This window comes from Rattus norvegicus, chromosome 4 (assembly GCF_036323735.1).
Source record: "Rattus norvegicus strain BN/NHsdMcwi chromosome 4, GRCr8, whole genome shotgun sequence".
NCBI lineage: Eukaryota > Metazoa > Chordata > Mammalia > Rodentia > Muridae > Rattus > Rattus norvegicus.
In genome coordinates this window covers 149991821-150017564 of record NC_086022.1, presented here as the reverse complement: position 1 = coordinate 150017564, position 25744 = coordinate 149991821, and the positions used below count along the sequence as shown (strand labels likewise).

Below are 25744 nucleotides of genomic sequence, written 5' to 3'. Positions count from 1 at the left end.
CTCAGTCCTTAGATCCTAAAAACATGGGATGATATGACTCAGAAATTCATTCTCTGCCCTCCTGGAATTCCTACTTATGACCACGTGTAGGGACAGAAATTGGTGTCAGACAGTGGCATTTCAAGGGATGTTAACTTGTTGAGTTTATATCACATGCAGGGAATTACATAGCTAAGATGTTAACACACTGATTTTTTTCTCAAATATATGCAAATGTGGAACTTATCCTCAGAGAACCATGAAGAAGTTGTTGGAGTAAAAGCCCTTAGGGCCCACCCCAGCCACAGTCCTTCAGAATATCTGAGTTACAGCTGTGGGACAAATTCATCAGAGCGGGTTGCTTCTGTCTTGTTGGCTATACCTTGTGGACTTTAGCTGAGGATCTTGATGAAAGATGGAAAGATGGGTTTAACTTGGCTGACAGACAAGCAGGGGTGTTGTGCATACTGGAGTCTACGAATTGAATCAAATGGGTAGAAATGCCAAGTTGTTGGCAGTCAACAGTTCTAGAAGAGACAGATCCACAGGGGAGCTGCTGTCAGGAGCGTCAGCATGTGATATTCAAGGTACAGGCCCATTCTTAACACAGACGTGCGCACCTGCCGTCACATGCCCACACACAGCAACGGCAGTTTTACCCTTCTGGACTTTTAACTCCCTAGTCACAAACACACCTGCACACCCATGTATGCGCTCAACCTAGAGCGGGGAACCTCAGGGCTGAATCAAATGCTGGTTAAAGCTGCTGCTTTTATTACACCAAGGTCTTGACATTCATAAGGTGAGGAACACAAAGGTTGGTGGACTGCTGTTATAGCGGCATGCATTCTCTTCTACAGTACAGCTTCGAAAGGTCAAGGTTACTGATGCTCACACAACAGAACTGCTCTCCAGAGGGGAGAAAGGAGACACTGTGGATCCTTGTTCTCTTGTTTCAAACAGTCACAAGGAACTTGACCTCCACAGCAGTCTAGGGAGTGCAGGGTCAGGTGAATGTGCTTTCAACAGGGACCACAGGAGACCCAGCTTTGGGGAGAAGCTCCTAAAACTTAGAGCCAACAATACTTCTAAGGTAAGAATATATTTCCCACAGGTAGCACTGACTACTAGGATATGCTGAGATAGGTAAGCTGCCAGGAGTCCTACGTTACAGAGATCCTGGCTTCACAGGGAAGAGTAAGACACGATGGCTCTGTCACAATAAGGCCACTAAATTCACAGCAACGATGACTTCAGAATAAAGCTCTTAAGACTACAGGGAAACAGCCCTTTCCTCTACTGTCAGGTCTTTCTCAGGGTAGCCACCTGCCCTGAGACCATCACATGGTCATTTCTGGGCTGCACAAATTACTGAGCACAAAGGAACAGAAGAAGGGGCCACACATGTCAAGTCATGGGACATTGCCACCAAACATGGCGGACTGCTGTTGATGAATGTCTTAGATGCCTTTCCTGGTTGGGCCGGATGCCCTCGTGTATCTGAAGAGCTAATCTGAAAAGAGGCTGGCAAAGGACTTCCTCAAGCTCCGGATGGTCTCCGCTTTGGCTTCATCTTCATTGGCTGAAGACCGGAAGAAGGAGGACTCAGAGAAGCTGAACGCATTTGTCAGGGACTGCGACTTGCTTGAAGATAAAAACCAGAGAGAACGTGAGGAGGGTGTTCCTAGTGAGGCAGCGAAGGGCTGTGACATGAAGGTATATACAACAAGAACTTCCCATTCCCTCCCCAGGGAGAACAGGGTAGCAGATGACTGGGAGGGCTGTGCTAGGTATTGGGAAGCCCTTCACTACTTCCTCACCTTCAGTGCGACTGAAACAGGAAGGTGTGGGAGCAGTGTGAAGACCAGAGAGAAGGGCAAGAGAGAGGGGAGAAAAGAGGGAGAATGGGCTGTGTCTTTTGTTTAAGGATAAAAGTCTCCAACTCCCAAGTACAGATCTAGGCATCTCACAACTTTTTCCTTTGATAGAACAGGCAGCAGCACTTGTGGGCTCTTGGCCCCTCTTTCTCATCCACTGCCAAGATGGACTCAACTTCAGAGTCTTGGTTCTGCCACAAAGTCTTATCTGGCCTCAGGCAAGCCATGTGTCACTCTGGCCTTGGGCTTTTCGAGAGTGGCATGAAGATTTTGGTAAAATGATGACCTCTGGGTCCTCTTGGTTCCTTCTATTTCTTATTTCAAAGGAACCTTCAGCTTGATCGCCAAAGTCTAATGCCTCCATTCCCTGGTCTTGCATTCATTTTTTTTTTTTTTTAATGATCGGATCTCATGTAGCTCAGGCTGACCTTGAATTTCCTGTGTAGCTGGTGGAAGCCCACGGGCTCTTCCTAAAGTGATTGATGATAGGCATGTGCCACAACACCTTGTTTTATTCCGTGCTGGGGCTTAAACTATCTCTGTCTTCATGCCCCTGTTTTTAATATGATCACAGTCAACTCTATAGTCTTTCTCTGAGGAACCTTAATACACGGTTTGTGGAGTTCAGAGTACATAGGAGTAAATGAGACGCTTTATCAGACCATGATTGTTAAGCAATATTATAATGAAAGAAACCCAACCACCTTACACACACACACACACACACACACACACACACACACACACCTTATTTTTCCAAAGCAAGTGATTTAAAAACTCTGAAGGCTGGGCTGGGGGGAAGCCAACACCGCAATGAAACATGAGGTTTGGCTTCCCAGGTGGCCTGGTTTGTCTCTTGATTCCCACTGTGTATTTCTGGCTCTAGGACTCCTCTGTAACTTTCATCCCTCTCCTAAATGCTGGGTGCAAGTAAGTCACACCTGTGTGTCATTCTCTCCTCCCACAGGGGCTATGGACAGATGTCCTGCCTTTCATTAGGACTGGTGACAAGTCCTAGCACGCTGGCTCTTGGGAATACCTCTGCACTCACAAGCAGAGGGCACCCAGTACAAGCCTCCAGCTCATCATCAGAGCCTGGCTCTGCTCATCAGCTTCAGCCCAGAGGCAATGACAACCCAAAGATTTGCTTTTAAATACTGGGGCCAGAGCAGATCTGATGATCCCAATCAGCAAGTAGAAACTATTGAACTGAGGAGATGACACAGCGAGTTAGACGTAAGCAATGCTACTGGCTTGGGCTGAAGACTAGGAGTGGCCATGTCTCTTCCATTGTGTACAACTAGAAGACCTGGAGAAGTGACCATCTGGACACCCAAACCCAACCCTGACTTTATCGCTGATTTAGATGGGTGGCTCTGAGCAAAGTCTTCTTCTATGTGCACAACTTGAGGGTACTCACCTAGACTCTGAAAGGCCATAGCGCCTCTCCTGCTTCCTGGAGATTCTCTATTGTACATCATTTTAAAGCAGTGGTTCCCAACCTTCCTAATGCTGTGAGACTTTAATACAGTCCTTCATACTGTGGTGACCCCAACCATAAAATTATTTTTCTTGCTATTTCATAACTGTAATTTTGCTACTGTTATGGATGCTAAAAATCAGTGTTTTCTGGCGGTTTTAGGTGAACCCTGTGAAAGGGTCATTGAAAGGGTCAAACCCCACAGGTTGAGAACCACTGCCTTAGACCTACCAGCAGGGTGGGTTGCCCTCATGTTCCTGGAGCTGCTGCTATCTCTATCAAGAGTGGTGACAGATTGCATGAGGGTACTAAAGCCAGCACATGTGGCTCTGGAGAGTTGGGGGAGCAGACTGACCTGGGATACCCTTCAAGGACAGAACCACTGCTTCCCAAGTACTCCCTACAGTTCTCTGTGCAGCACAGCACTGCGGAGGGACCTTTGGGTTGCACACTGACAATGAGAGTGCCCAGGAGAATGGATCTCTTACTAGGTGCCACTTTTGTTACCCACACACACAGAGCTGAAGGTAGAAACTGAGATGGGGTTAGCTACTTCCCCCTTTTTCCTCTAGGCAGCTGATTATATATTTTTGGATCAGAAAGAAGAATGACTTGAAGGTTTTTTTGTTTGTTTGCTTATAAGTTTAGGAGACATGCATATGGAAAAAAAGAGTGGGAGCCCTAAGTTTGTTTAAGGCTAGACAGAAAGGATCAGCAACTGCTGTAATTCCTTATGAAGAAAGCGGTGGATGTAAGATCCCCCTTAACCTGAGGCAAAACTGAATTTCCCTCTTTCCTCCCCTCCCAAGTCAATCTAGTCATTCTTCTCACACACACCAGAAAACAAACACACACCCACAAATCATCATCCTCAACCCCCAAAATCCTCAAACATCTGTGGCAACCTGAAGGTGGCTCTATTGCAGGTCAGAGGCCTACAGCCCATGAGGGGAGACAGGAGAGGGGGTAAGGAACTGCTGGGTTATCTTACTTGAGCTGTGGGTGAGGCTGGGGCTTCTGTGGTGGAGCAGCCTGAGGTGCCTGGGCCTCTGCCAGGGAGTTGCTGCTGGAGGATGCATCACCGTGGGTGGTGGTAGGGCCGCCCGGCCTCTGAGGAGCCGAGGAAGAGGAGGAGGAAGAGGAGGAGGAAGAGGAAGAAGGTGGCAGTGATGGTCCCGAGGGGAGCCGACGTGGAGGCAGCACCTTGCCTGGGGGCTGCATTCCTTGGGGTTGCCCAGGGCCCCCTAGGTTCAGTACAAGAAAAACTTCATAATTTAACCATATCAAAGGGTTTCTTTAGTAGAATCTACGTCTCAAACGGTGTGCTTAGATCATTGCCAAAAGGATATGCAATATTGTATGTAACTACCCAAGGCTCTGGAGTGCTGTGAAGGGAGTCCTTAGACAAGACATCCTCACTGTTTGTACCTCCTCAGAGACCCAACAACTTAGTCACAGTGGAAGTCAGAAAGGCAGGGAAGAGGGCAGAGGATTGGGAAGCCCCACAGAGAGAACTTCCTTACACAAGGCCTCCAAACCGGAGGAACTCTGCTGTTTCCCAGAAGTCCTCAGAAGTAGCCACCTTGCTCCGAGACTTCCTAAGAGCCCCATATTGTACACACAAGATGCAGGAGAGGGCAGGGGACAAACAGGAGAATAGGGAATCAGAACACCTAAGAAATACGAGTAACACTTCCCTCAGCAAGACACCCAGCTTCTCTGGGCCATAAACCACCTAAAAGTCCTACCATTGTATTTTAAAGATAGTAGTTGTTTTAAAGATGATAACAGATGAAAAAGTTGTTCAGAAAAGATTCTGGGCCTCCAGATCACCAGTGCCTGACACCGTTTCCATGGTGCTGCCCTTCATCCTGCTCCAAGCCTGCAGGTGCCTTATTGCCACAGCCATCCCACCTGGGCTTCACTGGAGCATTAACTCCCACGACCAGGATCAATCCTTTCTTCCCAGGCACTCTTTGCCTGAGTGCCATCCTGGGGGGGGGGCAGCATGACAAACCACTCAGGTGTGTGAGGAAATTCTCCAGACAGCCAAACCTTAGTCTCCCCCAGGGATGTTGTGAGCACCATCTGGCAAACAGCCCCTTAATAACAACATACCTCTCACCCAATGTGAGACACAGGGCCATCAGATAGATGGCCTGTTGAGAAAAAAAGCCCTCCTTTGTCTAGGCGGGTGAAGGACAGAAAGTGTGGTATCAGTTCATATTTTTCAGAAAAGGATTCTGCACATCTCTGAAGTCAAAAGACCCCATGGACACACACTGACTTGTGGAAATGATTCCCATTAACCTAGAAAAATCTAGTTTCTTGCCTCAACCCTAGAGTTTACGCTCATGGGCCTGCTGCAGCTAAGACTGGTTCTTAGCAGAATACCCCTATGTCCTCTGCAGAGGGCGAAGTGTGTCTACGCCACTGCGCACCTGGGATTACCAGCTCATTTCCCTTCTATTCCGCATGAGCTCTCCGTTATCATCAGTCACCAATTAATATTAAGTTATGCTACACATAAATAAAATACATATGTAAAGTATGAGGAATTCTACATATTTAAGGAGTTCAAAGCCAAATCAGATAACAAGCTTCTGCCTCCTGAAGCCTGACACCAAGACTATGACTTTGTTAGCATTATTACTGTGTTGTTTTTGGTCAAGTAACTCAAGTTGATAGCTCAGCCTCTCGCATCACAAACCTGAGTGCTTCCCCACTTGTACAGAGGTAATCGAACAGCCAGAAACTTTACAACTTAACACTGAAGACAGATATAACTTTTCCTTTATTGCACATTGAGCTGTACAAGAGAATCACAAAAGGGAGATGCTTCGTCACACCTCCAGCATGGCTGAGGGGCTCCCAGCCGGGTCAGTACAAAAGAGGGGGAACAACACTGGAAAAGAAATGGGAACAAAACACCTGAACAGAAACCCTACACTGTGACAAAAGTGTCCCCCAGGCCACAGAGTTGTCCCTTAGCATGCTGCCTGAGGGCACATGATAGTCAGGTGCTGCTATCTGCTTGCATGTGGCAGTGGGAGCTGTAATCAGCTTCTAACCCCCACCTGAGAGGCCTGTAGCCTGACTGAATTCAAATGGCAACTTTGTATTTGTGTCTCACAAATGTCACATGAAAAGCACCTGGATGTAACACACTGATAACATGCAGAGAAGCAATACCACCATCAGCTTATCACTTGAACAAAAAAAAATTTTTAAAAAACAAACAAACAAACAAAAATGTATTCCTCCATTTTGGGAAATTCCTGTATTCTCTTCTAGCATTTCCTTAAACCAGGAGGTGTTTAAGGTCCTGATTCTTAATCCACCTGGAAGTGCATATGCATATGTGTGTATATATATTTACAACTGACTGAATACCATCCTCATCTAAGGGAAGGGTCACAGATGATGACACTTATACTGTATGCTCCAGAGTGTCACAATTTTCCAGAAACCAAAGAAAAACCAGGGCATGTGCCCCTTGACTCAATGACTTATAACCAGTACTGCTCAGTTCTCAGACCTGGTAGTCCAGAACCCAGCTTAGCATTTCTTCGAAAAGGCAGACTGCTGACATGAGCTCCCATATAGGCTCTGGGACTAGAAAGGGCCACTTGGAACCCATTCCCAGCCTTGTCCACAGATGGCAATCTGAGGTATTGACTTTCAAGTTCTGGCTTAATTAACAACTAGGTCATCTGCCCAGGGCTCCTTGTCACAAGGAAGGACAAACACACTGGCAATAGTTCTCCAAGGCCTGCTGCCTCTGTCCAACATACCACCTACATCTCAGACAGATTTTTCCAGAAAGCTACCTGGCTTGGGGTCTCCAAAGAGGCCAAGGCTGAGAACTAAAGTGGTCAAGCCCAAAACTATGTAGGCAGAATACCCACTCAGGTGGCAGGAGACACACATATTTGATCTGGTCTCATGCTAGGAAGCCTGGAAAATGGTCAACATCTGACTATTGGGATTGGGCACTCCCTACATTCTCTGTCCAACACTGCTGGAGAATCAGCTCTGTTTCTAGGTCACACTTTGAGGAATACATGGCAGCCCAGTTCCACAGAAGCACACACAGCCAACTTAGAAACAGCAACAACAAAGAAACAACTGCAGGCACCGAGATCAACACGGGAAACACGAGATCACTTAGATATTGCACATCAGCGGCCCCTTGATTTTTTTTTAACCTTTAGCTAATTAATAATGAAAACGAAGGGTACACGGGGTATAAAATACAGAACACATTCCTGGAAGCAGCTGGTTCTTTGTATTTCGTCACTAAAAACACAAGAGCTCTACAGGCACAGCCAGCTTACTCACATACACTCGAACTGCACCAGACTGTAGCAAATGGAGAAAGATGGATGCCTTCAAGTTCACTGGGTGGAACTATGAAAAGTAGACCTTGGGAATCTCTTGGAAGTGCTATCTATTTACCCTAGTCATGCAGGGAGGAAGTTAAACACAGTTCAATGAAGACCCAAGCACTCATGGAGGTAAGTGCGAGAAGGTGAGGCTGAGCCTGAGGGAGGAAGAGAGAGAAGCTGGGCCGTCTTTGTGGTGGCTGTCTCTCTCCATCCACCCCAGTGCTAGGATCTCATCCCTCATTGTGGGATGCTTTAAAGACACTATCAAACCACCCAGAAGATAGTCACACTGGACTTAAGAGAGGCACAATTCTTTTGTACACTGTTGACAAACAGCCCTGGAACCACATGTTACACAGAACAGAGAAGCATTACAAGCACAAACAGGGAGGGGTAAACAACCAGACAGGGGGCTGACACTGCATAGGAGAAACAGTCCAGTCAGCACTGAGAGGACACAGCAGTGAACTGCAGAGCATCTGCTGCTCCCCTCCCCGCCTTCCTTTCTTTTCTCTTCTTTTTGTTTTTGGCTTAAGTTTTCTGTTTTGAAAAGTTAACTACTGATCGCTTTAAGAAGCTTGGACTTGTTTTGGACCTACTGCAATGCCATTACAGTCGAGAATATACTGTAAACAACCTTGGGGGGCTGGCCGCTGAGGAGGGGTCTTGCTGGAGTCCGGTTCCTTAAGTGTTCCACTCTGGAAGACAAAAATAACAACAACAAAAAAAATACCACAAGATATAAAACCAAAGCTCCAAGCAAACACCAAAGACAAGTGCAGTGGAAGGCCACGCTGTGGTCCCAGGGTCTCAGGAATTTCTCAGGAAATCCTCATGTGCAGACCACCAAGGACCCTCAGTCTCTGGGCTGTTGCTGGTCTTGAGTTGGCAATGTGGGGCTTGGAATTACTGATGGATGTCCAAGGCCTCCTCAAGCCTCTTCCATTTTGCTCACTGAAGACTTACTTTATCTGGAACTTTAAGTCTGTGCTTTGTTGTCACCCCACATAGCCCAATATTCAGGTTTGTACTTACTCTGTACCCAGCTTCTGAAAGGAAAGCAACTGGGCTGCCTGTGGATCTCAGGGAGGGGTGGTAATGAGGTCTGGGGTAGGGTGGGGTAGCTGTGTAAGCTTGTATATGCCTCCTTTCTAATCGGGATGAACTGTAGGGTGGGCTCAGTTCAGGGTTTACTAGGGGGTCCGACTGTACTGCCTGAGAGAGGGACCTGAGCAAGGGTAAGATGCTAATACTGGTAAAGTGCTCAAGGCCACGTTGTTTTGCTGTCTCAAATCGCAGAGTTGTAGTCTGCCTGACGGCATGGCTCCACTCCTACGCTTCCTCTCCTCCCAGCTGGGATTCTGATTATGTCCTGACAGGATCAAAGATGCATGTGACTCCGTTTGTCTCACACTTGTGTTTCAGGCAGTTCACGTTAGGAGTTTGTCTTCAGTGTGCCGGAAACATCCTCTAAAGCCAGTGTGCCAAGTGGGCCGATGGTGATGTCAGAGTGTGCCTTCCCAAGCAGGGCTTCGAAGTGGGCTAAATGTGCCTTCAGTCACTTCCCTTTCAACACTCACCCCTGAAGATAAGGCTCCAAGTCCTATTCCCACATCAGTGCAGTTTCCTCCCTGCTCCCCACTTCCCCCATGGCTAAGTCTGGCCATGTCTCTCCCCCTGCTCCCCATGGCCACTTTTTAGCTCAAATACCCTTGAAGTAGAAGTGTTCTCTTCCCAGTACTCAGTCATTCACTAATAACATGACTCCAACTGTACGGAAGTTTGGACACTAGCAGGCCTGGTCTTTGTTGTGTTCTTAGTATCACACAGCAGGGCAGCCCATCTTACCTGACAACCACCTTCAACAACAGAACATCCCTTTCTCCCAAGCACTCTAACTGGTTTCAGAAGACCTGCCCTGAGCTCTGACATCGAGACACACGCTCATTAAGCATTAAGCTAGTTGGTGGCCACCTAAGCCACTCCTGCATCGGGGCTCCTCAGTTCCTCCCTCCTGGCACCATCTGCTAGTTACCTGATTTGCTTAAGCATCTATCGGTTTTTGCTTAAACTATAGTTTCCTAATCCTTCCAACTCATCTCTCCCATCTTTGTTCCCCATGGACACTGTCACCCTTTCAAACCTCCCTAGGTGTGCCACTTAATTTCTCTGGAAATTCCTTGAGTGTTTACAGTGTCCCACATACACAGGCCCTTTATGTGACCACCCGTTTATATCTAACAATGGCCGTATGTGGTAGATGCTGCTTTACCAAGATTCCCAATTGCTCCAGCAATGTTGGAATGAAGCTCTCTAGCCTTCAGCTGCCCATATGTCCTTAAAGTGTGCATGCCTTCTGGTCCCAACCTTATTGGTTAGTCTCTTTTCTAAAACAGAATCTCAGGCATCAGGCAGCACAAGGCAAGCCCGTGAAGTGCCTAGACTGGTTCCTGCCAGTCCTGTCCCTCAGGCCTCACAGAAGGCACTCACCATGAATACTGACCCTGGTTCTCCTCCGTCACAGAAATACACACGTGAGACATTCAGGGATAAAATGAGTCTCAAAGTGCCCTTCCCAAGGCTTTGGGGAGAGAGGCCCCAGAGGCAGTCCTCAGAGCTAGAGCCTGGGAATGTGCCTTGGCTACCCTTGATAGTGCCTAAAGAGCTTCTCCTGTCCCTGGTTCCACTGAGGTTGTAGATGGAAGACTTCTCAGGGGGTGCGGGAAGCCAGGAGGAGAGTCCCCTAGGACTGTCCCTTGCCAGGCTGAGACAATCTGGCTCCTCCCACAAGCCTGCTGTCTGCTAGAGGCTGAGGACTTATTCCCTATGGGGTTTGGCTACCACGGGATCTGTCTCCAGTCACCAAGAGCCTCCTGGGATACTGAATTCCACAGAAGTCTGGCCACTCTGGCGTCACTGCCAAAATTTGGCATATAGCCAGCCCGAGGCAGGAACCCGTGGTCAGCCTGAGTAGCAGTTTCTCTCAGGAAGCTTGTTGACTCAAACAGGTAAGAATGTTTAGTGCAGCACCTGTGGCCAGCTGCACACAAACAGGGAAGAGGAAAACAGCCTTTTAATGGCCTCCAAAACGAAGCCCTGTGAAATCCTGAGCTTATGGAATGGCTGCAAGTGGCTGTCAGACAGATGCCACTGCCAAAACTAATGTGGTTGAAGGTGCATTTGTGTCTTAATGAGGGAGGGGAACCCTCCATTCTTGCTTGTTCAAGCCTCATTAGAAAGTAGTTGGCACCTCTTTGAAGGGGTGCACTGGCAGGATCTCTGAAGAGAAAGGGGGTTGAGAGACTGGAAATTCTTTCTTTATGCGCTTGACAAGTTACATCTCTGCGGCTCGGTTTCCCCAAATGGTCAGACTACAAAGATTAAATGCTGATGTGACCCTGGCAGCACCACAGTTAGTGTCAATCATGTCAGTGGTAGCCTCGGTAACAATGATTGTGCCACCGTGAGAGCTCTTCAACCAGCACATTGAAAAACTCTGGCCAGAGATACTGTATAGGGATACAAGTTGTCACAGGCAGATGAGTTCTGCTGGCTCCTCTGGCTCCAGGCTTCCACTAATTCTTTGTGCATTTTTGAGTTCTTTGGATGACTGAGGTGAGAGATAAGCCCTTCTTATTAGCAGTGCAGTCTTGAGGCAAGAAAAGCCTCAGGGCTGCTGGGCTGAACAGAGATATCCTGCAGGAATGGGGTTTGAGGGACTCGGTGAGGAGAGCATGCTGCTACCCATAGAGGCCAGCTAGGCTAATTAATATCCTGCTCTGCTGGGTCTGTGGGGCTTTAGCAATCAAAGAAGCCAGGGGGCAGGGGAGATGAATGTCCCGTGAAGCAGCTGGTGAAGTGATAGGTCGAGCATCTGGCTATTGAGGGAGGAGAGCAAGTTTTCTCATAAGGTACCACAAGTGCCCAGGTCTCCCTTTCTTTCCTTTCCCCTTACAGGCACACCAAAAACCCCTGGTGCACGGTATTACAGACCCTCCTGAGCTGGGGGTCAGAAGACCTAGCTCTCCATAGCAGCCAGGTGACTCTAGAGAGGTCATCTTCATTGTCTTTCCTGATATGGGAGCACATATAGAGTTACAAGTCCCATATCTCACACAAGGGTTAAAAACATCAAATGAGCTTTATAAAATGTAAAGTCCTAGTCAGTGAATGATATAAGACAACATCATTGTTTTTATTTAAATAAAAGTAAATCTACAGTGTATGAACTGCATGTATCAATGGAGAATATATATTGCTAAATAGCTTCCCATCGTCTTGTGCATATAGTAGTTTTTTTTTGTTTGTTTTTTTTTTGGTTCTTTTTTTCGGAGCTGGGGACCGAACCCAGGGCCTTGCGCTTCCTAGGTAAGCGCTCTACCACTGAGCTAAATCCCCAGCCCCGGCATATAGTAGTTCTTATATGGGGGATTTTGGGTTGGGTTAGACCATGCCTTCTCTCTGTGTATCACTGCCTTAGTTTGGGCAAGATCTACTCAATTGCAAATCACTGACCTGGGTGAGAAACCTAGCCCATGGCTGAGAATCTATGGGGGGTTTAACTAAAGGTCCATCTAATTTTCCACCCTGTGGCTTTTGTTAGACAGACTGGCAGAGGAGCTCCTATCTAAGTGAGGCCCCAACAGGATGGAAAGCTAAGGAAGGAAAGACATCGAGTGACTCAACTTTTGAGAATTGTTGGCTTAACACCAGCTGCCCCCACCAGGAAGAAGGCCTGTGCTTGCTCAGCATATCTGAGACAGGAAATTGGGAAAGGGTCCCAGGGTCTGGCCCCAGGAAAGGGGCCAGGCCAAGCTCCTTGCTGGCCACGACACAGAACTATTCTGATCAGCTCCCCCAGGCCTTGCTTCCCCGGTCCAGTACTCCAGGGAGAATGAGGCAGCAGGAAGGAATGTGGTCAGGAGGTTGTAGAGCAAAGGGGACAGTATGTTTGCAGCACCTTGAGACCTTTCCAGATCACCCTTTCAGTTGCCACTGTCCCCCTTCCTTCCTCTGCAAGGGTATAAAAGGTATCTGGGGATGAGATGATGCCGCTTCCTTCCCAGGGGAACCACGCTGTGGGCAAAGACCATTGCCTGGATAGTGGCCCTCCCATAACCTGAGGACACCAGAAATGGTCCATGGGGGCCCCAAGTCCTATGGGGGCTCTAAGGATCAGATCACCCTAGGTCAGAATGTCAGTTTTGAGTGATTAAAGATGTCCATAAAAGTAAAGACAGTCCCAAAATAACCAGTTTCTCTTAATAGTTCGTTGAGGGATCTAGTCACTGGTGGCTTTATCTGAACCTGCCCCCAATCTCCTTGAATTCTCAGCTTCTACTCACTGGGGAACACGTTCTCTCAAGCCAGTCCTGCTGTGGGAAGCAGGAAGGCCTTGGTTTGTCCTAACTTTACCTCTTAGAACAAGTGAAACAGCCCCGATATGGGACTAGAGGGACGGTTGTGCTTCTTGCTAATTGTTCAGCCCTAGAGGCTGTTCTCAGAGTGAAGAGATCCCTTCTTGGTCTTGGTCTCCTTGTACGGTTCACAGGAAAATTTATTTACTTTATCTTGTGTGTATGAGTGTTTGACTACATGTATGTATGGGTACCATGGGCATGTTTAGTGCCCACAGAAGACAGAGAAAAGTGTCCTTAATCCTTGTAGATAGCTGTGAGCTAGTAACTGGATCTGGGTCCTCTGCAGGAGTAGCCAGTGCTCTTAAGCACTGAGCCATTTCTCCAGAATTTATTCTAAATTCTTCCCCTACCTCCCCAGGTCTAGTGGTAACAAGTAGCCTGGAGCACAGTACTCTGACTCTGGAAGATTCTGAGAGCCATTTGCTTCATCGGCTCCCACCCATCCTGTCACCACCTCCCCACCCATAAGTAGCTTATCCTGCTGAAATCTGAACATTAATGTGACAGTCACATGTCCAGAGCAGTAGGCTCTGCTCTCAGTATCGGTGAGTTGATTCCTTAATACAAGGTCAAAGCCTGTCTCCTAGCAGATTTGCCTCTGGGACATTTCTAATCCGTGACGGCATCAGAAAGCTAGAGACATTGAGTCATAGCCTTCTGGAAACAGCTGGTAGTCAACTGAAGTGTCTTTAACTTATATTGTTTTGTTTGAGATAGAGGTCCATGTACACTACGCTAGCATCAAATCCGCTGTATAGTCAAGGATGAGCCAGAGCTTTTGATTCTTACGCCTCTCCCCTAAGAAGGCTGAGATTCCAGGCGTGCCGCCACACCTGGAGTGTGCCTACGCTGGGGACTGATCCCAAGGCACACACGCTTGAAGCATGCTACACAAGTATTCTGCCAGCTGAACTGCATCCTCTGCCACAGTTCTCTTACTTTTGTCCTTACAGTAGAGGAGCCACAAGCCCACCACCCTGGTCTCTCCTCTCAGGTGGAGTCCGCCCTGTCATACTACCACTCTTGGACTGGAAGCAGCATTCAGTGTGTTATCTGATCAGTTCAGGGAGAGAGCTTCATTTTATCCCAGATGCACATCAATGCAGCTCTAGGCTTCCAAAGGCCTAGTCTTAAACTAGGTCTCTACAGATCTCACCCACAAGCCATACAGGGAGCTGGCGAAATACATAGCAAAGGGGCACTCGAGAAAGACCAGGCCCAGATTCGCTTTATCTGCATCTGAAATTCTGGTCACCTGAAGGTCTCTCTCTCCCTTCTTTCTGGGAGTCTGGAAGGCAACTCTCAGCTCTCCAGAGCCCCAGCTTCAGGCCTGTCTCAGATCCTGATGACTCATCTCACACTTCTCAGGGATTTCCCAATTGTCAAGCTGTTCTTGACATATTCAGTGGCCCTGGGTGCTAGATTTTTTTCCTAAGCCCTAGAGAGGAGGCACCAAGCAAGTTTCTATCCTAAATGACTGAGTATGTTTGGGGATGGAAGAGCAGGGGGTACCAGGAAAGAGGCTGTTTGGACCACAGACGCTCTGCAGTCATTGGCCACCAGGTGTCACTGCCACCCTGAGAACAGCGTACCAGTGTAGAGGTTTCCTTGCATGGGACAGCCTAGAGGCTAACATTCCAGCCAGGCTGAGACCTAGTCATTGACAGCCAAATCAAGCTTTGCTATTGACCGATTGCTCTGCTTTTGGTAATGAGGCCAATGCCTCCCTGATTCTTGGGAGGATGCACAGCAGTTAACTAGCTTATGTTTTCCAAGTCACAAGTCTGTCCTGGTCCTCTTCTATATTGCTGGGCAAAGAGCAGATCATGGGGCTATGTGACTCAAGCTGGAAGTTCTTTCCCATCCAGTCTGTGGTTCCATAGTCACAAGTGAAGCTAACAAGAGTGGCTTGTGTGAGGAATGGCATACATGACACATGCAGGGGCTTGGCAGGAGATGTGACATATAGGCTGGGATCCAGGATCGGAGGTAGGATAGTAAAAGCTAATTGCTGGGTAGGAGGAATAGCTTGTCCTTGTCGTTTGCAACGACCTGTTACTAAATGCAGAGGTTTTAAAGACAGATTTATATTTGTTATTGTGATTTACATTTTCTACAGACAATGGACTGCAACTCGGGCAAACTGCTCTCAACCACCTTTCTTAGATCACCTGTGATGTTCTGTCACATGCTGCATAGCAATGATTTAGGTCAATGGTTGGCCACGTATATGCTGGTGGGCTCATGAAATTACATTGCCTGGTGATGGCCTCTTATAGGCCTGCACTGTATTGATGAAGTCACATGAGACCAAAACTCTCCAGGAGTATCCATCCCAGTTGTAGAGCCCTGTGTGACGATATTCAATGGCTGCTAGATTCTGGATGCTTTGCTAAGCCCTTTAGATGAAATGGTGAGCAGGTTCCTGTTTTCAAAGAGCTGGCATCCTGGCATCAGTGATGAACAAAGCGGGAAGAACAATCTGGTCTGATAGAAAGTGGAAAAACACAACTCCAGGAGGGAGCGGCAGCAGCTGCTGGGCAGGTGGCCACTTCAGATGATTGAAGAAATGTTAGACTGTCGTGAAGTTTCTTCACTAAAACAGCGAGCAGTTCCAAAAACAAAAGAGGTAATCATTTTAAGGAGAGGCTACAAGAGAGACATAGGCCTTTGAGACTAGCATGGCTAGGACACAGGACACAAAATGTAGGACAGGACAAGGGCTAAAGGTAAGTGACTATGTAAACAACAGGAAGGGATAGGCTGTTGGTGGAAAGGCAAGAGCTGTGCTTTCACTATGCTGTATTCAGACAGGCAAGTGAAGGTGTTACATGGACATCAGACACGTGACTTGCAAGGAGTGATCAAGGCAGGAGATAGAGGCTGGCCAGGCTCACCAGGGAATTTACAAGTTCAGGGTACATCTAGAGATTCATCAGAAGTGAGAGGGTCAGAAAAGAAAGCTCAGAAGGAAATGTTAAGATCAGGTGCCCTGATTTAAGTCATTCCACATTGTATTAAACAGTTGGTTTTTTATTTAAGGCTGTGTCTTGTTCTGAGGGACCCCACTTCATGAGAAGCTTTGGGCTCCATTTTGAAGAGGAAGGGTACCTTTGGGTGCATACACACATCACCATCTGTCCAGCACCATCTATTTGGCATCAACTAACAAAGGGCTATTCTGGAGTAAAAAGGATGCCACCTTATAAATTTACCTCACCAGGGAAACTGAGCCTAAGAACCTATCAGACACAGCTAGACAAGAAAAGGTATAACTCTCATACTGGTCCCAGAGAGAGAGTCCCAGAACTGCACCAGCAACACCCCTCACTAACCTGCCATCTGACCAGCTTGCGTATGCACTAAGGACAGGTAGACAGAATTCCTGACTATCCTTGAGCTTCGACTCAATCCCCACTATTCATTTTCCTTCAGCCTACATGACATACACCTGCCATTCATTCCTCTGTCCCTCCCTCTAGAGCTAGCCTGCCCCCTTGGTCTCTGCCTTCACACTCAACTCCACACCCCACTTTCAGACATGCAGCTGACACCTGCAGCTGAAGTGAGTGGCTTCTTCAGCTTCTTCCCTGCAGTGAGGTTTGGGTTCCTGTCTTATCAATATGACTTTATTTACATTCCTATCAGCCCTTTTCTGAAAAGCTCTTGATTTTAACCTAGTGTAGCCATGTTAACCTACATACTGAGAGAGAGAGAGAGACAGAGACACAGAGACAGAGAGAGACACAGAGAGAGCGGTAGACAGACAGACTGTATGGTGTGTGATGAGCAATCTTAGAGTTAATATTTGTACTTAAGATTGCAATGGAGGAGCTTGTGTTGCCTTAGTGACGTCGCCATGAAGAGGTGGGGATATCTGACAAACTGTCTCCGTTAAAAGCATTACACCCTGTAGATTTATTGCCCTTCAATAAATTCTGACAAAGGACATGAACAAACATGTTTGTCTGTTTGACATTACACACTGATGACAATAAGTCACTGAGGTAGAACGAAAAATAGGCAAGAGTACGGTCCAGAGGCTCAGCGTGGAGTGTCTTGAAGGAGTCAACTGTATCGAACACTATGGTGAAACCGGGGCAGGAAGAGAAGTAACAACCGGACTTGGCATGGAGATGACTCTGCCGAGAGGAATTTCAGAGGAATGGTGGCCATAGAATGCCAATGGAATAGACTGAGAAATGTCTGACAAAGACACAGGACAGTGGATGAACAACAGAGTGGGCAGTAGCTAGAAGGGAACAGGCTTGAAGAGTGTCTTAGTGTTCTTTATCTTTTAATGGGAGATGCTTACATATGAATGTGACCTTTTGGAAAGGATAAACTGGTGAAGGAAGAGAAGGGACACTTCAAAGCAAAAGGCGAGGTCCAGATCCCAGGTAGAGACTGGGCCTTAGACACAGATTCCTGTGGGTGAAGTGCAGGGAGGTGGGGAGGTGGCCCCAGGAAAAAGAAAGCGGCTGCTCTGAAGGTAAGCCTGGTCCCTGAGCTGGGTGTAGAATGGACAATGTTTTCTCAGTCACCAGCATCGAGTCCTTATCTAAACTAAACAGGGTCTGGAAATGTGACCAGTACAGTTGTAGCTTCAAGGTCCCATCTCTGCATCCTGCCAGATGTTGGACTGGCTTCTGGGCAGCCTGAGGTCAAAGCACAGGCTCAGGAGCAAGTTAATACAGGGTACAGAAGACACCAGGCAGGCAGGAATTCAGTCACCACTTCTATTTAGGACACCAAGGACCTTCGGGCAGGAACCATATCTCATTCATTGCCTATGTCTTAAGGTTACTGGGCCTTCCTTAGCCAAGAGAAAACACAGGGCAAACCTGGTCCTTGCTCGTGACAGGCAGAGACATTTGGGAAAGTTGCTATATTAACTTAACCGAGTGTGCAGGAAGAATTTGGCCTTGCCTAAAGGGAGGCTTGGCTTTTGCATCAGGCTTCCTAGAAGTAACCTCTAAACTCCCATATTTTCTTGAAGAATCAAAGTACCGTGATTCACTGTGAACCCCTTAGAGTGCATGTATCAGTTTGCCATCTGGGAGTGGGGTGTGTGTATAGTTCAGTCAGATCAATCAGTTAGGGTCAGGCAATGAAGTCCCAGCAATGACTCTGAACAGTGATGCTCAGGTGACCCTTATGATTGGTAACATTCCTGAGAATTATCACACATGGATGCAGGGAAAGAGATATACTCCAAGAGCCGCAGAAGCTTGCTTTTAGGACCTTCTCTGATTCGTCACTATGCATTTTCCTGTGGCTTGGTTTTGACTGGAGTCGTTTTCCACAACACGCAGTGACTGTAAGTACAATTTTCAGTGAGTTCCCTCGTGCCTGCAGAGCTCCATTAGAACTCCAGAACTTTTAGCTGATAGCTTACTGAAGGTGGTCCTACCAAGTAATGTCCTCTATTAAAGTTAACTGGGCCTCAGTAAGACTTCACAGAGGACTATGCCCTCAGACTTGGTGGTCTGGCTAACTGCAGGTGACCCCAGATTTGGATGGGATCTAGAAATCACCCATTTAACTCCATTTCCCAAGTGAGGTACAGTCTGGAGAGGTTGGGAGGGAGGGTGTGTTATAACAGAGTTGTACCCTGGTTTCCAGTGTGGTCTGCTAAGATGTACACTGAAAATATTTATCGTTTGTTTAAAAGGGTGGATGTTATGGTTTGGATATGATTTGGGTATTGTCCTCTAAGGATTCCTGTGCTGAAATGAAGTCTGCAATGTGATTAACAAGTCATCGTTAGCTATTTACAGAGGCATTCTAGGATCTGGAAGGTAACACTGGGACCCAAACATCTTGATTTCATTACATTTACAAAACTAGAGCCAGATGTCAAAAAAAGGGAAACACTCACCAGATGGTGTGACACTGCACAATGCCACCCTCAACTTGGCTATCCCAGAGAGTACAAGTCAACCTCTGTTAGCCCAGAAGTTCCCATTTTCTGTGCAACCAATGAAGATAACTCCTCCCCAAAGTTATTATGTCTCACTGTAGAGATTTGGTTAGTCTGGCATTCAATTTATAGACTAACCGAGATCTGCCTGCCTCGGGCTCTCCAGTGCTGTGATTAAAGGCATATGCCACTGGGCCTGGCTCCAGAAAAAATTTTAGAGCACAAAAGATATTTAGATTGGATCGCCCACAATAGAGGAATAAACAGACCCAGAGAGGGGTCAAACTTATCAACTGCCACATTGTTTCAATTTAATCAATTTTGGTGAAAATATTTATTATACATCATGTCTCTAACCTACCTTAAAAGGTATATATACTACTGACTAAAATAATAAATCTCTTGGCAATTCAGGTTCATTATCCTGAATATCAATGTTTCTATCTACGATTCTGCAATGCTCAAGTGTGAAGGGTAATTGGCCTCTACTCTAAATGACCTAGTCTGATTTTCCCTGCCAGGCATAAACTCTCAGCCCTTTATTCTTTCTCACTGAAGGATTTCTAGAAGGCTGTTACCTCGATCACTAATGGGTGCAGTGTAACCTTGGATGGTATGCGCTCATCTCCTTGTAACATGCTGATGCTTCTCCAAGTTTCAGACTGTAGGATACAAATCCAGATTGTGCTTCACGCATATGTTATCCTTCCTGGGTGCTTCATGTTGTTCTGCCTTATTTTACGGTTCTTCATCTTTTTCTTTTAATTCTCATAAAACTCTAGGGATATGGGCCGTGGTTACCTTCTCTTAACTATTGCTGTGGGCCTTGTCCAGGATCATAAAGCCAACAGGTGCAGGTTTACAATTCAGACTTGATGTTCATTTCAAAATGGACACCCTACACTGCTCTATTTCTACTTCTATCCCTATAACTCTTTCAAGCTGAATTCAGGGGAAAGGTTTCTAAGAGAATCCTAACAAAAATGGTAAAACCTAAACTTCATTAAAAGGAAGTGATTCCTCACAAAGTTACACAGATGCTCGTCGGAAAAGCTCGCTAAGACTCAGACCTTCGATTCACTGTTCACATTCTCACTACCCTAATATATAAAATTTTGGTGGAAAGAATCATGGAGATATAAGTGAGATGCCTCCCTCATGGACTCAGAACTTCGGGCCTGAGATCTTATCTGTTCTTTGGCTTGTTGTAGAGCTCCTGGGCCTAATGTTCTTCAGGGGTTTATGTGGATCTTCCAGTTAACCCACATCTGACTGTGATGGGAGTCATGTATCACATCAACTGTGAACGGTCACCTTCTCTCTCAAAGGAACAAAAACAGACTTCTAATTTAAATTTCACCTTGACAGTCTCCCCGACAACAGGGGACTGACTTTTCCCTACTTCTTCTTCTTTTTTTTTTTTTTCCTTTTCTTTTTTGGAGCTGGGGACTGAACCCAGGGCCTTGCGCTTGCTAGGCAAGCGCTCTACCACTGAGCTAAATCCCCAACCCCAGACTTTTCCCTACTTCTAAACAAGTAGCCAACTCAGAAAAAATGCTCTTCCACACAAGGACATCCCTCAGAGATCCCCTAGTGCAAAACGAGACACCCTGAGTCATAGGAGAAATGGGACGTAGCTCCCTGGAGTCTTTGAGCTCAGGGTGAAGATCTAGTACCCTGTCTCTGCATAGTTCTAGAGCTAATGCTGCAGACTGGTGAAGAGGGGGGTCTCTAAAGGGGAATACTTGAAGACAACCCAGAGAGGAAGGAATCAGAGAGAAGGCAGAGAGAGAACCGTGGAGCCCAGCACGTATCTGACCTCTGCTTCCTCCTGGAGCCACAGTGTCTAGAGCAGAGGTTCATGACTGTACTGGGTCTCTTTGCAGTTCCTTACCTGTGGCTGTTGGGTGGTTAAAGGTCTCTGTGGAGACAGGGCAGGAGTCCTGGACAATAGCTGGTTCATCTTGCTGATGACTAGATCAGTGATGAGTTGTCTGTCCTCCACTTGGTGTTCCCCAATCAGTGGCATGCTACAGTCCATGACCTAGTGGAAGATGTGACCCAGATGAGGAAGAGGTCTAGAAATATAAAGGCCCTCTATGTTGTGTGGGAATGGGTACCGTTTATGTCAGCAAAGTGTGTTGGTTAGCTAGAATTGTGTTCCCCAGCAGAGACAGGAACCATTTGCTCGTGCTGCGAACATTTGCCATGACCCCTTTCCTTTCCCTCCTCCTGGACCAGGGCTCTGAGATGCTGGCTATTAGGAGAGGGAAGAAGAAACAAAACAAGGAGAAGACACAGCCTGGGGCTGGAAGCTCACAGGGAGAGGAGCAGGAAGACATGGAAGGGAATGCCTTAAGAGCAGGCAGTTTTCATCTTTGACATTTCAGTTGGTCTCCAAACACGCTCTGCTCATTAACGGCCTGATTCTTGTCCGTGCTCCTGACCGGTACAGTCTCTCTGCTTGCCACTGATCTTGACTCTTCCTGTACCTGGGGTAATGTGTCCTTCTCTCCTTTGCAGAGGGTAAACAGGCTCACCCAGCAAGGGTGATGTGGTTATCTAGAAAGCTCCATGCTAAGCAGGCTATGGAGTAGATTCTGAACCTAAAACCCATTTTGGCCTCCTGATGCTGGCATTCTGAAACACCAATTCCTTTAGTCCCAGGAAGATTGAGCTCAGTGAGCTGACACAGTGGTGTCCACATTGCCACAGCTTTCTCTTTAACGGGTAAAAAGAAAGTTAGCCAAGCTTGGTTAGGGGGCCAGGCAGAGTACAGTATCGCCAAGGCTAAGAGACATTAAAAAGAACCACCTGTATCCAGGTGCCCAAGTTGACATTGATTCACCCTGTGGCCATAAGCACACATTCGCGGTAGAGAGGGTCCATTTCCTTCCTTACTAAAGTGATTAGGTCAAACTGAACAATTCTCAATGGCAGCTTTCTCAGAATAAACAAATGATACAGTCACAACAGTGTTCCTATAACAAGGTAGGCTGGGAGCCGGGCCTAGGTGTTCCACTGTTGCCCACTTGTGTGGCTTGGCCAACAGCTCTCTCCTGGAAGAGGAACTCTGCTCTGCAGATCTACCATCTAGGACCTTCGTCATTAGAGGACTCTGAATGCAGGACGGGATGCCCACACCATGTTTGGACGGAGACCGCCTTCAGCCTGAGTGTTCCCACACTGATCTGCTCACTGGGACAGACTTACCTCAAAAATGTAGTCTTTGCCATCTTTGCCATGCACAGCTTTGACTGCACAGATGTCCAAGCCCCCAAACATCTCAGAGCAGGCGTCGACCCAGAGCTTGTACCTGGAGGGGATAGGAAGATGTCCTGCATCTAAGTTCACATCAAGCCTACATTTTGGTAAGGTCGTTTTTGCCCCAACCTTTCCCATCCCTCACCTCCATTCTTCTTTTCCTTCCTGTATTCCACCAAGCACGGTCCTTATTTATGGTGCCTTCCCTTCCTGAGCCACTGAACCTGTCCATATTTCTAAGCCCAGACTTAGCTCACCTTGTCCAGAGGACCTTCCAGCCCTCACTATTATTTCTTTATGGGAGCTTCTATGTTCATAACCTTTATCTCTGTAACAGCACTTGACTAGGCCCTGTCTGCTCTGGTTTACTGGCTGTCAGAGCACCTGCGTTATATTATTCTTGTCTACACAGAGCCTCCCTCCCTTCACATGTTGCTTATTTCTAACATGTCTTTATGGACGGCAGCCTTCCTAGGTGAAAGGATGGGGCACCTCGTACTCACCGGTCTGACATGGCGATCTGCTCCAGCATCGCGGAGCCAGTGTTTGTCTTCCAGTTCCCTGAGATGGATGTCCTCCTGAAACAAGCCGTGAGCCACATCAGGAAAGTGCAGGAATTCCAGAACTACAGAACACCAGATCAGTCCTGCATTCCCTGTGGGAATTCCCCTGAGAAGCCAAAGGGTCTATGTGTTGGGCCTCAAGTTGCATACGATGCCTATGATTCCCTCAGCAAAGGTCTGTCTCAGACAGCTGTGGCTCCATGGAGCCTGTCCCAAGTGTTTCAACCAAAGGAGCTCTTGCTCTATTTGAAACCCCTACAAAACTACCTGTACCTTACTGGTAATCTTAGATCCACCTTAGCTACCTTTTTCCTTGCTATCTGAGCTAAGTTGTAAGCCAAATCTTGCCCACAACTATGTCAAAGTCTTAGGTTATTCTGCCTTGTACACCTAGCATCCTGTCTACAATCTGGATTGACTCAGAGCAGTACACAAACAGAATCCCACCAGCTCTCATGAACATCTCTCACGATCTTTACCTGGACAATTTTTTAATGGTTACCCTCTGAGGGTCTTAGAATAATAGCAGTTTGACCCTGATGAGTCAGTTCCCCCTTTGGGCTTATCCAGTTATCAAATAACTGACATACCAAGAACCAACCTTTCCTATGCTGTGCTTCACCCATGAAGTGGTTCTATCCAACCACTTCACAGTGTAAATAGAGACAACTAGTCCTGGCTACGTAGGACTTGGGTGATCAAACTTCTGGATCTGGATTTGCCTTTGACTGCTTGGGTGACCTATAGGTCACTCTATCTCTCTAACATGGTCTTGTCTATAAACACAGGGTTGCCAGGAGGACCAACTGGACAGACTTAGGCAAAGAAAGCTATTTCTATTGCTTAAATTATCAGCCTTCACCTGATAACCCAATCAGGAAGGAGGGGGAACATAGGGGACATAAATCCCCCTTTTACTATGGACACTCAGAGTTGCCAGGTTCTGTCATTGACACTCAGTGCTATGTGGAGGGTGCTGGTGCCAGCTTCCAGGTGTTTCCTCCATGATGAGCTGATTCCAGACACTAAAAATCCCACAAGCATAGCCATTTTTTCAGAGCTTTATGGTGATGCAGTGAATGAACTAATGGGATGATAATAACCTCACACTTGAACAGCACGAAATGCTTTCCAAAGTACACCTCAGTAACCCCATCCCAGCCCCTGTGGACTGAAGGGAGAATGGTGTCCATCTTTACAGATAAGGAGAATAAGACTCCAAAGAGTTCTTGCCTGGGTTTGCATATTCAATCAAAAAAGTCTAGGAATTTTGGTTCCTGGCTTGTGATAGGAACCGAGTTGGTTCCAGTGTGATATCTTTTCCCATATACCTACTACCCAGCTCAGAAATGAGTCAAGATTCTCTAAAGTTAAGTTCTACCATGGATCAATAGCACTTAACATATATCTACAGAAGAGTCCATCAGCAAATAAGAAATACAACTCTCGGAGGCTCATGAAACTTCTAAAATCAAGCACATAGAGGCCACTAAAGCAATCTTTAACAAAAACAAAAAATTAAAATAATTCCTTATTTCTTACCAGACTAAAGTGGAATAAAACTAAAAGTGAAAAGCAAGAGAAATCACAGAAAGAGAAAATACACAATTACATGACTAATGAACAATTCGCTTTGGATGAATGTCAGCTCACTGAAGCAATCACAGGAGAAACTAAAAACGTCCTAGAATCAAACGAAAATGAGAGCAGAGCTGGCTAAAAGCTCTGAGGTACAGATAAGGCAGCACGAGAGAAAAGCACAGCTAAAGGTCTAATGTTAAAAACACAAAACCCATCAGATGGGTTTCAAATCAATAACCTAATGATGTACCTCAAGACCCCAGAAAAGCAAGAAACCAAACCCAAAATGTAGTAACTGGTAAGAATAGAGATTCAGGTAGAAATTAAGAAAAAAAGATAAGAAGAATAGTACATTGAACTACAAATTTAAAACTTGGCTTTTTGGAAAGAACTAAGCAGAAGAAATAGAAGACTCCAAACAACGAAAGTAGAGATGAAAAGGTAGTTCTGACAAGAGACACTAATGATAACCAGGAACCATTAGAGAATATTTTGAAAACTTTATTCTCAAAAGCTAAAAATCTGGAAAAATGAATAAATTTCTAAAAGAACATATGGTCAACTAAAATTAAATCAAAAGATACAACTATTGTAAACAGACCCATAACAAGCAACATGATTGAAGCAGTAATTAAGTGTAATCAGAAAGAAAAGCACTGCTGAATTCTATAAAGATTTTAAGGAAGACCTGAAATCAATACTTATAAAACTCACAGAAATGGGAAAGAAAAGGTTGCTAAAAATTTACTCTAGTATACAAAATCACATAGCCATACCAGGTAAGAATACAACACACAAAAGGAAACTTTAGACCAACTTCACTGATGGATATAGATGCAAAAATTCTCAACAAAATACTTATAAACCAAATTCAAGAACACATTAAGAAGGGCTGGCCCCAGCGCACCTCCTCGTGGTGCCAGGGTTTAAGCTGCGGTGCTTTAGCACTTTGCTGGTGCATAACTGGGGCCGCCTGCCTATCGCAGGCAGCCCTTTTAACTGCTAGCTACAGGCTTAAAAAAAAAAAAAAACCAACAAAGAAGGGCTGGCAAGATGGCTTAGCTGACAAAAGTGTCTGCCACAAAGACTGATGTCCTGAGTTAGGTCTCACATGGAGAGAAACAACTCCCATAAGTTGTTCTCTGACCTCTGTGCCTACACTGTGGCATGCACACACACACACACACACACACACACACACACACACACACATATTCAGCTGTGCTATTGCACACACATGCTCACACACATACAAAAAAATACAGCTGA

The 25744-nt window shown here is 46.4% G+C and overlaps 1 protein-coding gene and 1 non-coding gene across 3 annotated transcripts in view; one reads left to right on the top strand and one right to left on the bottom strand.

Annotated features, from left to right (window-relative positions):
* Positions 1 to 719: 719 nt before the first annotated feature.
* Positions 720 to 25744, bottom strand: part of Syn2 (synapsin II) — a 157927-nt gene continuing 132902 nt past the window's right edge. Inside the window, exons 8-13 of one of the 2 annotated variants that reach the window (NM_001034020.2) lie at positions 22835 to 22909; positions 22281 to 22383; positions 20962 to 21111; positions 8362 to 8422; positions 4328 to 4580; positions 720 to 1623 (exon numbers count right to left, since the gene is read on the bottom strand). In NM_001034020.2, coding sequence (NP_001029192.2) covers positions 1488 to 1623; positions 4328 to 4580; positions 8362 to 8422; positions 20962 to 21111; positions 22281 to 22383; positions 22835 to 22909 — 778 coding nt within the window. In that variant the 3' untranslated portion in view covers positions 720 to 1487. Of the gene's footprint in view, positions 1624 to 4327; positions 4581 to 8110; positions 8423 to 20961; positions 21112 to 22280; positions 22384 to 22834; positions 22910 to 25744 lie in introns of those variants that run through there. The other variant, NM_019159.2, reaches the window with a different exon arrangement.
* On the top strand, positions 25362 to 25489 carry LOC120102740 (small nucleolar RNA SNORA76). Its single transcript, XR_005504331.1, has one exon. It is a non-coding gene; the product is annotated as a small nucleolar RNA SNORA76 (small nucleolar RNA).